The following is a 13,123-nucleotide window of genomic DNA, read 5'->3' as shown; positions in this document are numbered from 1 at the left end:
CTTGCTGTCCGTATGTCTCCTTGCTTGTATCCTTGCTGTCCGTATGTATCCTTGCTTGTATCCTTGCTGTCCGTATGTATCCTTGCTGTCCGTATGTCTCCTTGCTTGTATCCTTGCTGTCCGTATGTCTCCTTGCTTGTATCCTTGCTGTCCGTATGTCTCCTTGCTGTCCGTATGTCTCCTTGCTGTCCGTATGTATCCTTGCTGTCCGTATGTATCCTTGCTTGTATCCTTGCTGTCCGTATGTATCCTTGCTGTCCGTATGTATCCTAGTCTTAGTTTCTTAGTCTGTGTTTCTTAATTTGATATTATCCTAGCCTTGTTCTTTGTAAGTTTATTGTTTTTATTTATATTGTTTGTTTAATAAATATATATATATATATAATTTGCACGTCCATCCCTTCTCCTATGGAGCCAGATAGCTGACAAAAGTATTTGAATCTGAATTTTGTATATTTGAATTATATTTACATGACATTTCAAAAAAATGAATTTTTTAATGGTGTAATTAATAAATTTGAATTTTGACAATGCATTTTGTGTTTTGAACTTATGATGTGGTGACATTTGCTGTTGAAAAAAATTCATTTCAAAATTACAACTTGCAATTTTCAGATTTAAAAAATTCAGATGCATACATTTCAAGTAGCTCAAATTCAGATCTCAGAAATACGAATTCAAACCGGAGTTCCAACATCCAAAGTAAATTGTTTAGAGCGATCGATCGCAGCATTAACGAGACACAGCGCCATCTCACGGCTGCACTCGAGTTCACGTCTGTGGAGGTGAAGCTGAGCAGATGAGCCGCGTTTGTACGGGAGAAAACTAAGGATGAACCCCAACGAGGTAAGTGCATACAAAGTTCTTCACGCCCACATAATCATCTAGGTAATTAATTAGAGTTCTAAATACTCAGTGCGCCACACGGCAAGCTTGATATTTTGCGTTATATACCGCGGGGTGACTAGCTAGCTAGCTTGTTGGTTGTGGGTAGCCAAGGGTTTTGGTTGGCCTGAGCTGGTCTGAGTTTAGGAAGGCATGGGTATTCTGTTGCTTGCACGTATTGAAACGGGGAGAAATACATTTTAAGCACTGTTATCAAACTTTTCACTTTAGAATTCAGTATTTACGGCACAGTCTAAAACGTGAAAACAGCTTAACACGGCTTAATGTATTTAAACAATGAGCCAGGAACACCAAACATCACTCACTCATTACTCTTCATAAGTACTCTCTAATAATGTAAGGATGAACCTGTACTCCAGTAGCAAAATGTTAAGCTTTTTCCACCCATTGAAACCAATTACTAGGAAACAGTTTATTGTATTTAGACAATGAGCGAGGAACACCAAACTTTAATTAACTATGCCAAATCAATGACCCCACCTTTTAATTAATATCTAACCAAATAGTTTTATTTAAGCTTTAATTATTTACAATTATGCATAATATTCAATTCGATAAAGTAAATTTAAGTTAAATGTCATTTTAAGTATTATGTATCATGTGCAATTGAAGGTCTTGATGATCTTTTATTTTTAACTAAATTCAAACCAAATAATGGTTGAAAGACTGGGGCTGAATTAACTGTTTAATTAGCAGGCAATGATTAATTGGCTGTGGTGGTTTTTAGTGTTAAATGAATGGGTAAGGGATGGTTGACTGTGGGGTATTTAGTGGTTAGTTGACTTTGGGCATATTTTATTAAAGTTTGGTGTTCCTAGGTTGCTGTTGTAATATATTAAGCCACATTAATCTGTCTCAATGGGAGGGGGGAAAAAATGTAACATTTTATTTTAACTTTACTGTTGTAGTACAGGTTCATCCTTACAATATTAGAGAGAACTAATGAAGAGAAATAAGTGAGTGAAGTTTGGTGTTCCTAGCTCATTGTTTGAATACATTAAGACACATTAAGCTGTTTTCACCTTAAGCATTCTGTCTACCACATTTACATAAATGACACGCCTGGTTTGACTCATATGGTCAGTTGAATCTCTGCAGAGCCTAGCAGTGGTCTGCTAGGAAGAATTTCATGTAAGATTTGACTATTGTTTGAGAGTCAACTGTTAGGAATTGGTGTGTTAAAATGACATGGTAATTAAAGCTTATTTTGTTCTTGTTTTATGTAACTAAGCAACTAACCTTACTTCTGGATCATGTTTGGGAGAGGCTTCGTTCGCGTCTGGAGCATGTCTTTGACAGGATGCCTTTGGATTTAGACTATATGGAATTTGTCTGTGCTCAAGAACTAGTTTTCCTCACTGCCATCTCCCCTCAGATCAGTGTACCCCATACCATATTGGAGGCTTTAACTGAGCTAAATAGTGCAATTAACATGGCAAAGCAACAGAATGAGACACACATGGTGGTTGTACAGATGGAACAAGGTTGCCTTGGACGACCAAAAGTGGTGATCAGTCAAGAATACCTGAAAAGTTTACTTGACATGAATTTGCCCATTTCATGCATCGCTGGTCTATTAGGAGTATCAGAAAGAACTGTTCATAGGCGCATGACAGAGTACAATCTCTCAGTTAGGGCACACTACAGTACTCTCTCAGATGAGGAGCTGGAGACACTGGTGTCTGATGTCACATCCAGAATGCCACACTCTGGTTATAGGATGGTGAAGGGAATCTTGCTGGCTGAAGGGCACAGAGTACAGTATGACCGTGTTAGAGCATCACTTCATCGTGTTGACACACTCGGAGTCCTGTCCAGGATGACGGAGATGGGTTGCGTTGTCAGAAGAAGATATTCAGTTCCAGGCCCCAAGTCAATGATGCACGTTGATACTAATCATAAACTAATTAGGTATGTGTCCTTCTATGCTCCTAAAGCTATTAAAATTATCGGAAGGTGTTGCCTGGTTTGTTATTCCTTGTTTTATTTGTAATTTATAGTATCCTCTGGGTTCAGCTTAGATTGTGCATTCCTATTAACGTCTGTGGACAGCTACTCCAGCCTAGTATTGATTATGGTCAGCTTTCATGTTACCTACTAAAAAGTTTTTTTTTTATCTTATATTAGATTCAACATTGTTGTGTTTGGTGGAGTGGATGGCTTCTCAAGAAAGGTGATTTTTATGAATAATTGTTTCTTGAATTACAGCACCTTTTTAAATATTGCACTTTTTATTTCTTTCTCTCTTTTTGGTTGTTAAATCATATTTTGCTCTGTCTTAAGTTTATTGTATAATGTTTTTAATTACTTTATTAAAATTGTGTTTGTTATACTGTTAAGAAGCCTGGACATATTTTTATATGACCTAGATAATGTACCTGGGAGCTGCCACGAACAACCTGGCATCAACTGCACTGACCTTCTTCCAGGAATCAGTAGACAGATTTGGTTTCCCTCTTAGGTATGTTATAATAGTCTATAAATTATGCACATAATGACTTAGGTTAATTATATTGAGTTAAGCTTTTTCATTGTGTTTCAGTAAATGTTGAGCATATTGTTATAATATTTTACATATTTCTTTAAAACACACTTTTAATTAAATCAGCTTAAATACTTTTTTCATTGTTTTAGCCAAACCCATGATGTTGCCATTGCTAGTGCTTTGTTTAGTAACTACAGGAATATGTACTTTTAAGTTAATAATTGTGCCAATCACAAATTGTAATATTCTGCAACCTTATAGAGTAAGGGGCGATCAGGGAGTTGAGAATGTCCAGATAGCACGCCTCATGTTCACAGTCCGTGGAACTGGGAGGAGCAGTTTCATTTCTGGAAAAAGTGTCCACAACCAGCGGTGCGTTTAATCAAAATAATACTTTTTTTAATTAAGCTGCTACAGCTGTACTTACTGTCTTGTGATAAATTCTGAGGTGCAGTACTTTTACTTTTTAGCATCGAGAGATTATGGAGAGACGTGTGGACCGCAGTGACCAGCATGTACTACGATGTCCTCCACTATCTTGAGGAAGGCAACTATCTTGACATTGCAGACCAAACACACATTTTCTGTTGCCATTACACCTTTGTACCAAGACTTCAAGATGACCTGGACATTTTTCGAGAGGGCTGGGACAATCACCCCTTAAGAACCGAGGGCAACATGACTCCAAACCAGCTGTGGGCAATAGGACAAGTTTATGAGCCAGTTCAGGAGCCCCAAAATGAGGAGGTACAAACTGTTACAACTTAAAATGGTTGTACAATTGTGTGTGTGTGTGTGTAACAACCTGCAAACAAATCAGTAGTATATTTTTTGGACAGTTCAATAGTTGTTTGTTCAAATTTTATATAATGATTTATAAATGAGCAAAACTTGAACATTTTTAATTTATTTTAAAATTTTAAACGATGTTAAAGATTTAAGGTAATGGATTTGTCATCAGAGCCTTTGACCTAGGTATGCCATGCTACCCATCATGTATCCTTATTAACTGTAATCCACTTGGTTTCAACACTGACCCTGGATTACCCGGACCTGCATATTTGTGTGTATGTAGCTGTTTGGTATGATGCATTTCCTTGATAAGTGAACTTTTTCTTTTATCTAGGTGTTGGGCATACCAGAGATTGATTGGGAGAGCAGTGGGTTACCTCACATTAGAAATACTGGAATTCATGTTCCTGCCACAGGCTGTCCACTTACAGCAGAGCAGTTTACAGCACTCAGAGACTTCATTGACCCCAGAGCAACATCACAGTCACGGGGTGCTGACATCTATATGGCTGCTGTGCAGTTCTGCCAGACTCTTTTGGAATGAGAAGTTTCTGAATGCATTTTAGAGGACGATGGGGTGACAGCAAGAAAAATACCACAGTGGATTCTTTTCCAATGGAAAACAGTGGAATTGTTAAGACATTATTTCCTTAAACATTTAAGTTTGTTTCATCCATGTCTGCTAAAATTAGTTACATTATGTTGATTATAGGGAGTACCAAGATACCATAAAAGCTTAAGAAAGGCATTCATTTTTCTGTAGACGCAACATTTTATTTCTAATTCACCAATTTTCTATTGACAAATAAAATATTTTACATCCAGAATTGCCATGTGTCCAATATTTTGTTAAATGAAAAGAGTGCATGATTACAAAACAGTCTATGCAAACAAACTTTCGAAGGCATATATAGTTGTAACCAACTATGTTAATACAGAATTAGCTGAGTGTAAAAACAGGTGGTAAAAATCTTCCACTTAGAAAATCGGTGAACACATCCTCCAGAGACACCCAACCTCTGTTTTAATGCATCTGTGCATTTACTGAATTTAAATTACTGGGAGGAGGGGAACAGAATGACCATTGCATGTGTAAATTGATTTTTTTTCCTTCCCATTATTCAGTAAATAAACTACACGGGTGTGCAGAATTTGCAATATGCAAATGTAAAATTTTAGTTTCCTGTCAAGAATGTTTTTACATTTCATTTTTACACTGAACGTTTAAATACACAATACTTGTAAATATTGTGTGCAGAAAATTCAACTGCATAGGAATACAATTACATAAAAATAAGTACAATTGCTTATACAGGTGCTGGTCATAAAATTAGAATATCATTGAAAAGTTACCTTATTCCAGTAATTCAGTTCAAAATGTGAAACTCATATTATATAGATGTATTAAACACAGAGTGATCTATTTTAAGAGTTTATTTTATTTTTGATTATTTTGGCTTACAGCTAATGAAAACCCAAAGTCAGTGTCTCAGAATATTAGAATATTATATAAGAGCAATTGGTACTTTTGTGTGCTGTGTGGGCAGTGTGCCAAGTCCTGCTGGAAAATGAAATCCGCATCTTCATAAACGTTGTGAGCAGAGGGAAGCATGAAGTGCTGTAAGATGTTCAGGTAGACACTGCACTGACTTTAGACTTGATAATAACACAGTGGACCAACACCAGCAGATGACAGACATGTCTCTCCAAACCATCACTGATCATCAGTAAATTTAACATTTCATTTGTAAATCAAGGGAGCAGAGTCTGGAGGAAGAGTGGAGAGAAACACAGTCCAAACTGCTTGAGGTCTAGTGTGAAGTTTCCACAATAAGTGATGGTTTGGCTAAAGAGAGACATGTCTGTCATCTGCTGGTGTTGATCCACTGTGTTATATCAAGTCCAAAGTCAGTGCAGTGTCTACCAGAACATCTTACAGCACTTCATGCTTCCCTCTGCTCACAACTTTTATGAAAATGCGGATTTCATTTTCCAGCAGGACTTGGCACACTGCCAAAAGTACCAATTGCTCTTATATAATATTCTAATATTCTGAGACACTGACTTTGGGTTTTCATTAGCTGTAAGCCATAATCATCAACAATAAAATAAATAAACGCTTAAAATAGATCACTCTGTCTTTAATACATCTATATAATATATGAGTTTCACATTTTGAACTGAATTACTGGAATAAGGTAACTTTTCAATGATATTCTAATTTTATGACCAGCACCTGTATGTTAACTTTATACTTAAAACAGGTTTATCTAACTTGATAACTCAAACATGGTGTATACATTTAACTGAACTTGATTTTCAAGCCATAGCACACATTAAGAGGCTTGCCTATGCTAAACTAAAACGTGCAGCTAAATAATCCCAAAACCAAAATCTGAGGTGCCAATACAGCTCAACAGGTCTTCCTGGAAGTAGCTGTAACTGGTGTAGTGACCTGGTAAGCGTAGTGCGCAGAAGCAGGTGGAAGACTTAGGCAGTAGGCCATTGATGATTTCCACTGCCATGTCTCCGCTGGGCACTTCCCATCCTATCCAAAACTTCACCAACTCTTTAAGGTGAGGGCTGGATGCTACATATAGTACACATACAACATATTGACATAATAGGAAAGAGAATACTCTTTGTTAATGTCAGGTAGCAAGTGCATACAATTAATGTGAAGTCAAATAAACCTCTAAATGATGATGTGGCAATGTTACTTAAAATGTGAACATGATTTATTTTTAGCAGAGCAAAAAGCAGAACTGTAGTAACATGGAAAGTTATATGTCTGTATAGAATCACCAGGTCTACAACTACACACTTTTTTAATTTAGACAAGGCTTATTCCTGGTCTATCAAGGTACAAATTGGCAGGTATACAGTACATTTAGGGCAACAGCAAATGTTATGTAAAAAAAATACATACCACCCTCAATGAACTGCCGAAAATATCCTGAGATGCGACACTTGTTTTCCAGTGGACAGTCATCATCATCGTCTTCATCTGCACTGTTTTCAGGGGGCCAGCGTATGTATGGGAGCAGTATCTTAAAAAATAACATCATGCCTGTAGATTAATGTTGTTTGTGTATAACTAGGTCACAATATATGTCTCTATATAATAAACACACCTGTGGCGTAAGTGAATATTCACTTTCCTTTGGAAAGATCTGCACATCTTTCCTTTCAATCAAAAGTGACCACACCTTGGTTTCCTTTAGTCCTTTCCGAATTTGTTTCAACTGACGTAATCTTCTACCAATGACCTGCAGATTTGGCAAAAGACTGTTACTGCTTACTTTAATGTATTGGTTACTTAAAAACTAAAAAGTCACACTAAGGCAGCAGTGTTAAAATTTGCAGGGAAAGAGGCTCATGTGTAGACAAGGCATTTTACCGCATGCCACAAAAGGCGTTCAAAGAGCCATCTTCTGTTTGTATTGGTTGGGCCAGGTAGATCCCAAGAAAGACACAGATCAAGGACAGCCTTGCGTTCATCATCACTTAGTTCAGCATCTCCATCAAGCTGGAAACAAAATTGAAGAATACAAACAAAATACATATGTGTAACTCAACTTCCTTTTTCAATAAAAATAGAAAGAAAAAAATTACAACACATGATGTACATACCAATTTGATTATTTCTCGTATGTCATGGTCAGGACAATCTTCTATCTGCACTGTGGCTGTCTCAGGTGAATCTCCTACAAGTACATGGACAATTGCTCTGCTGAGCCCAGACAGTCGAGGTCCCCCATGTAAGAACGAATGTCCCAGCATCCGTCCAGCTACTAGAAACAGGTCACCCTCAATGAGGAATTGGGATGATGAAGGGACCAGATGATCAGGTTCCCCTTCAAATAGGCAAGTACTTTCAGCATTTCCTGTAATTGAAAGATGGACATGAATGTCAACATTTCAGACCCCAAGAAAGGTAATAAACTTTTGTAACAATGACTATCATACCTAGGTTAATAGTGAAGCCTGCTTTAAGTCTTAGTGCTGAAAAGAAGTATCTTGTCACTCCTTCACCCACAGCAACATCTCCTAATATGGAGAACACCAATTAATAGACAAAACATACTAAAACAGCAAATTCCTATTCATCAATAATTTGGTGATTCTTCAGTTCAAACAACCAGAATGAACCTGACAATTAATAAGGTGTACTGGACTAATGCCCTCAAAGATCTGAAATTGAATTAGGGTCATCATCTATCATCCACAATAAAGAGCTTGACTCTTTATAAAGAGCTTGAAAGTGTTGGGGTTAAAAGCATTAACCATTAACTAATATATATATATATATATGCTACAGACTATTTCTGGAGCATTGTCCAGTTCTATATAAAAAATCTCTACAATTCCTGACTTGAAAAGGTCCAGAAACATCTAGCACAACACCTGTAGCATGAAGGTTGTCTTCCACTACAAGATCACTAAAAGATTCAACTGAATAATAATATAGTACTTTTTAGACCAGCTCAATAAAACTATGGGGCAATTATTTAGGTGATGATGAAAAGGGGGCTGACATTTCACTGTTAATGGCTGCACTTATTGCTGAAAATGAATCAGAAGTTATTTCTGTTGAAAAACAAACAAGAAGGTCTGATTTTCACTGATTTGAGCATTATTTGGTCTATTCTAATAAGCGACACAGAAATAACTATATATGGTTGGTATCTAAATCAATAAGAAATATGTTGAACAGCAATGTCAGACAAGAAATAAACACTGTGTAAATTTGCACTTGTATAGACAGTCACCTTGAAGTTTACATGTCACTGGACATCCCCATTCCACACTTGACTGCTTGTACAATGCAAGGAGTTCTCGGTCTTGATCCTCCTTGCTCATTCTCAAATCCATGTTCATGAAGAAGGGCTTCCCAGTCTCATGAAAGCGAAGAATCCCCTTACTATAAAGAGTTGCTGCTCTTTCAGGATCTGGATGAGTTTTCCAGTCTGATATGAAAATAGAATTTTAATATTATTATTTTTTTTTAAAGTGCGATCAAATATCAATACTGTAATTCTTTCATGATGCTGAACAGCTCAATTAAAAAAAACAATGTATAATAATTAAAATGTGTAGGCCACATCAAATACCATAATCATTCATGCATGTGTCATGAGTTGCATTTGAAGGTTCAGCATTACATGCAAGTAGAGTGACATTTCCTGAAGAAGTGTGGGGTATGGATGGTCCTGCCTGGGACAAGCTGTCTACAGGTGGTACCCTTAAACACATGCGTGTAAATAACAAGTGACATTTATGGTAACATTTTAGGAGCCAAGTCAGCAACAATGACACACTCTAAACCAATAGTTGTGAATTTACACAAAGGTCAATCAATAGAAATACTAAATACATCTCAGATCCACTAAACAATGTGGAGTTTCTGTGATTAGGGATGTTAGGAATGGAAAGTCCATTTCTCTTACCTTTCTGTGCAAGAACTTGCATGTATTTCCAGAATATCAAGTGGCATTTCCTCCTCACATATGGGACAGGTTACCTTAAAGTAAAGAAGTACAGAAGTAAAATGTTTTAAAAATAGGTTTTCCATTGCAACATGACAGTATATGCATAGTATCTATTAAATACACTGAACTTTCTTTTTAAGTTAGGATATAAGATTTACATCAGATTTGTTGAGTAATCAATTTTAGATGCTAATTTTAAAATGGTACAGAGACATCAGGATTCCTTATGATGTGGTCTAGAAACTGAATCAGTGGATTTCAATAAACTATTCCACAATACTATTCCACAATACTATTCCACACAATAAATGTAACTTTTCAGTTTTTGAATAATAAGTTAATTACATTCTGATCATCCTCTAGATTGATGACCTCACAGGACTTTATATGGGCAGGTAGGATGACAAGCGGGTAAAAGACACCACATTTCTGGCACTTCTCTTTTGGCATGCCGCTGAAGCTTCCCGAGGTTGGTGGCAGAGGAGAAGTATCAAGTTCCATTTGAAGAGAAAACTTGCAGTTTTCAAAAGCTTACTGCAGTATCCTCCATCATCAGGTGTTACAAGAGTGAGCTTTCGGGTACCCCACCCTCCTTAAAATGAAAACAACAATAATGAGCACAGTGTTTGCTGGCAATTTACAGGGTTACCACTCTTATCATGTTCTTCACATCTTAAAATCCCCCCCCCCCCCCCCCCCCCGACACACACATCCCTATATGTACCTGAGGCTTTGTAAATGAGCCAACCACCTGTCAGCTCCTTTAATTTTGGATATAGTTCCTTTAGTTGTGCACATATCTAAAAATGAGAAGAGGAAAAAACCCAAAAACAATTCAGAAAATGTTAAGGCCTTCTCATAAAACACTAAAACAATTAACTTTACTTGTGATTTTATTTTAGGAATTAGGTATTGATGGGCACCGTATAAAACAGGGAACAGAACCATAGTCTGTTTGTTTTTGTTTTTTTGTTGAATGACAAACAAACATACTTCCTCGTGTGTAGCATTTTCATCCATGTATGCCGTCCTACGCCCCAACCCGGCTTGCATGTGCAACAGTTGGTCCTCTTCCTTAGGTGTCCGATCATATTGGTGAGGTAGGAGGTAAATGGTCAATGGCATTATTTTAGCTGGTTTGCAGGGGACAGGTGCAGCAGCACAAAAACGTTTTTTCCCCCGTCCTTTGGTAAAAAACCCAGGGAAGGACCTGTCAAGAAATTACATTTACAAACCATGGCAATGAGTGTACTAAAAACTCAGCTTGTTATATATCTTCACTATATATCTTTACTTAACAGTACATAATCAAAATAGGTAGTAAAACCTGGGCATCTCGGTCTGAACAGCTGCTCTCTCACCCTGAACTGAAATGAACTGCTGCCTAAAGGATGTAAAACCATTAAAAGCAGTAAGATATTCACAGTTTAATATTTGTATTGTAGCAGGCAATGCACATATCACTGTTAAGACAAAATATTTAGTTCATTACATTAAAATAATAGAGACCTGGCATTTTCTTGACTAGGGCCAGCTGCACTTCCTGACTGTGAGGTCAACAAGGACAACAGGTGCCTTGCTGACCTGACAACATCAGCATTTCCCTATAAACACAAGCAAAACATTACTATAATTTGTAGAAAGTACAAATGGTTTAACAAGAATGAATGAGAAAACCGTACAAATGGTGGCATGAACTACTTATGGAACACACTGCTAACCACTTATTTAGCAGGTTAGTCTAATGCATTTAAATATTAACTGCCAACAGGATACCATTTACTACGATACTTAGAAACGCATTCCCTGTTTTACAGACTGTAGTTAGCTCCAACCATTGTACTGACGAAACGTTAACGTTCAAACGTCAGGGAAACGCATACTTAACAAACTATAATGTTAACCAATACACTTCAACATGCCTTCCTAAACTCAGACCAGCTCAGGCCAACCAAAACCCTTGGCTACCCACAACCAACAAGCTAGCTAGCTAGTCACCCCGCGTTATATAACGCAAAATATCAAGCTTGCCGTGTGGCGCACTGAGTATTTAGAACTCTAATTAATTACCTAGATGATTATGTGGGCGTGAAGAACTTTGTATGCACTTACCTCGTTGGGGTTCATCCTTAGTTTTCTCCCGTACAAACGCGGCTCATCTGCTCAGCTTCACCTCCACAGACGTGAACTCGAGTGCAGCCGTGAGATGGCGCTGTGTCTCGTTAATGCTGCGATCGATCGCTCTAAACAATTTACTTTTCCTGGGAAGCCCCGGATGTTGGAACTCCGGTTTGAATTCGTATTTCTGAGATCTGAATTTGAGCGACTTGAAAATGTATGCATCTGAATTTTTTAAATCTGAAAATTGCAAGTTGTAATTTTGAAATGAATTTTTTTCAACAGCAAATGTCACCACATCATAAGTTCAAAACACAAAATGCATTGTCAAAATTCAAATTTATTAATTACACAAAAATTCCTTTTTTTGAAATGTCATGTAAATATAATTCAAATATACAAAATTCAGATTCAAATACTTTTGTCAGCTATCTGGCTCCATATTCTCCCACGTAACACATACCACTAACACAAAATGTATTAATGGTGGCCAGCTTTAATACAATAGCAGCTATGAAAGCTGCATACTTTTTTTTAAAATTGTCATTAAAGCTGACTTTTCTGTCTATGTAGAAGAATTCCATTAAAGGCTTGCACGGGAGTACAAATGTTAACCCAGTTTTTCATTTAAATTCAAGGCAATCTATACATTCATTAAATATAGTTCATTTTAATTTATTTTTAATACATTTATCTCGTTTAGAGCTTTAAAAACCTAAATCAGTAATAGAGCTAGAAACAGTTAAGAAAAAAAAAACTCTGAATAGAGGGCTTTTATAGGAAACACAGCACAGAGTGCGCTGTTTTCAACCACCCTGATAACATTTATTCTACAATACTTGAGCCAGACTTGTCTCACAATGACTAAACTTTAGACCTTTTGTTGTAAAAATGAGGACATCTCATTAAATACCTTTGTCTTTTTTAACATATTTAAAGAAATTGACATTTAAACTTATTTTAAACAGTACTGAGATATGAAGCATTTATAACTGAAGACATAAAGCGTAAAAAAAAAGTTATAAAATGTAATACATGTACATTTTTTTTGTGGACAAAGTTAGGCCATTCTGTGCTCTAATAGCTGTTTTTTGTTTTTCGCTAAAACAAACTAGATGAGAAATTTCCTGTAGCCATCTACCAGTATATAACATGGGGTAATTGACTGGGGAAATGTTTTCCCATTTCTCCATGCAGAATTCTTTCAGCTGTGTGATGTTTGAGGTTTTTTTTGTGTTTTTTTAAAACTGCACCTGGCAACCCCTTGCATTTTTTGTTTTTCGGTCATTCTTGATGTGACTTACATGCTTCAGCATTTATGTGATTTTTG

At 36.7% G+C, this 13,123-nt stretch overlaps 2 protein-coding genes across 5 annotated transcripts; one reads left to right on the top strand and one right to left on the bottom strand.

The window, feature by feature from the left end:
• The first annotated feature begins 710 nt into the window (after positions 1-710).
• On the top strand, positions 711-5,103 carry LOC125787010 (uncharacterized). Of its 2 annotated transcripts, XM_049470751.1 has the most exons (6): positions 711-846; positions 3,034-3,079; positions 3,276-3,367; positions 3,653-3,763; positions 3,862-4,138; positions 4,518-5,103. In XM_049470751.1, exons 3-6 carry the CDS (start codon positions 3,279-3,281, stop codon positions 4,725-4,727), a joined length of 687 nt encoding a protein of 228 aa, XP_049326708.1. In that variant the 5' UTR covers positions 711-846; positions 3,034-3,079; positions 3,276-3,278; the 3' UTR covers positions 4,728-5,103. The 2 variants fall into 2 exon arrangements, with proteins under 2 accessions (XP_049326708.1, XP_049326709.1); XM_049470752.1 differs by lacking the exon at positions 711-846 and having other exon boundaries at positions 2,590-3,079.
• Positions 5,104-6,372: 1,269 nt separating this feature from the next.
• LOC111189634 (uncharacterized) lies at positions 6,373-13,122 on the bottom strand. Of its 3 annotated transcripts, none has more exons than XM_049470636.1 (14): positions 11,185-13,122; positions 11,003-11,059; positions 10,669-10,885; positions 10,400-10,475; positions 10,021-10,267; positions 9,634-9,707; positions 9,298-9,428; positions 8,956-9,153; positions 8,153-8,233; positions 7,817-8,070; positions 7,584-7,712; positions 7,318-7,452; positions 7,113-7,233; positions 6,373-6,773 (listed from the first exon to the last, which is right to left on the bottom strand). In XM_049470636.1, the coding sequence occupies exons 5-14, from the start codon at positions 10,174-10,176 to the stop codon at positions 6,556-6,558; spliced, it is 1,497 nt and encodes a 498-aa protein (XP_049326593.1). In that variant the 5' UTR covers positions 10,177-10,267; positions 10,400-10,475; positions 10,669-10,885; positions 11,003-11,059; positions 11,185-13,122; the 3' UTR covers positions 6,373-6,555. The 3 variants fall into 3 exon arrangements, with proteins under 3 accessions (XP_049326593.1, XP_049326594.1, XP_049326595.1); XM_049470637.1 differs by having other exon boundaries at positions 11,003-11,279; positions 11,788-13,122; XM_049470638.1 differs by lacking the exon at positions 11,003-11,059 and having other exon boundaries at positions 11,788-13,122.
• Between the last annotated feature and the right edge of the window lies 1 nt (position 13,123).

Source organism: Astyanax mexicanus, chromosome 22 (assembly GCF_023375975.1).
Source record: "Astyanax mexicanus isolate ESR-SI-001 chromosome 22, AstMex3_surface, whole genome shotgun sequence".
Taxonomy (NCBI): domain Eukaryota; kingdom Metazoa; phylum Chordata; class Actinopteri; order Characiformes; family Acestrorhamphidae; genus Astyanax; species Astyanax mexicanus.
The sequence above is the reverse complement of the archived record's forward strand: the minus strand, read 5'-3'. Positions and strand labels throughout refer to the sequence as shown.

Coding starts and splice junctions, on each gene's coding strand:
- LOC111189634 (XM_049470636.1), bottom strand. CDS start 10,176: ATGGAACTTGATACTTCTCCTCTGCCACCAACCTCGGGAAGCTTCAGC. Junction 9,429..9,633: donor GCAAGTTCTTGCACAGAAAG/GTAAGAGAAATG, acceptor CATGTGTTTAAG/GGTACCACCTGTAGACAGCT. Junction 7,453..7,583: donor AACGCCTTTTGTGGCATGCG/GTAAAATGCCTT, acceptor CCAAATCTGCAG/GTCATTGGTAGAAGATTACG.
- LOC125787010 (XM_049470751.1), top strand. CDS start 3,279: ATGTACCTGGGAGCTGCCACGAACAACCTGGCATCAACTGCACTGACC. Junction 3,764..3,861: donor AAAAGTGTCCACAACCAGCG/GTGCGTTTAATC, acceptor TTTACTTTTTAG/CATCGAGAGATTATGGAGAG. Junction 4,139..4,517: donor AGGAGCCCCAAAATGAGGAG/GTACAAACTGTT, acceptor TCTTTTATCTAG/GTGTTGGGCATACCAGAGAT.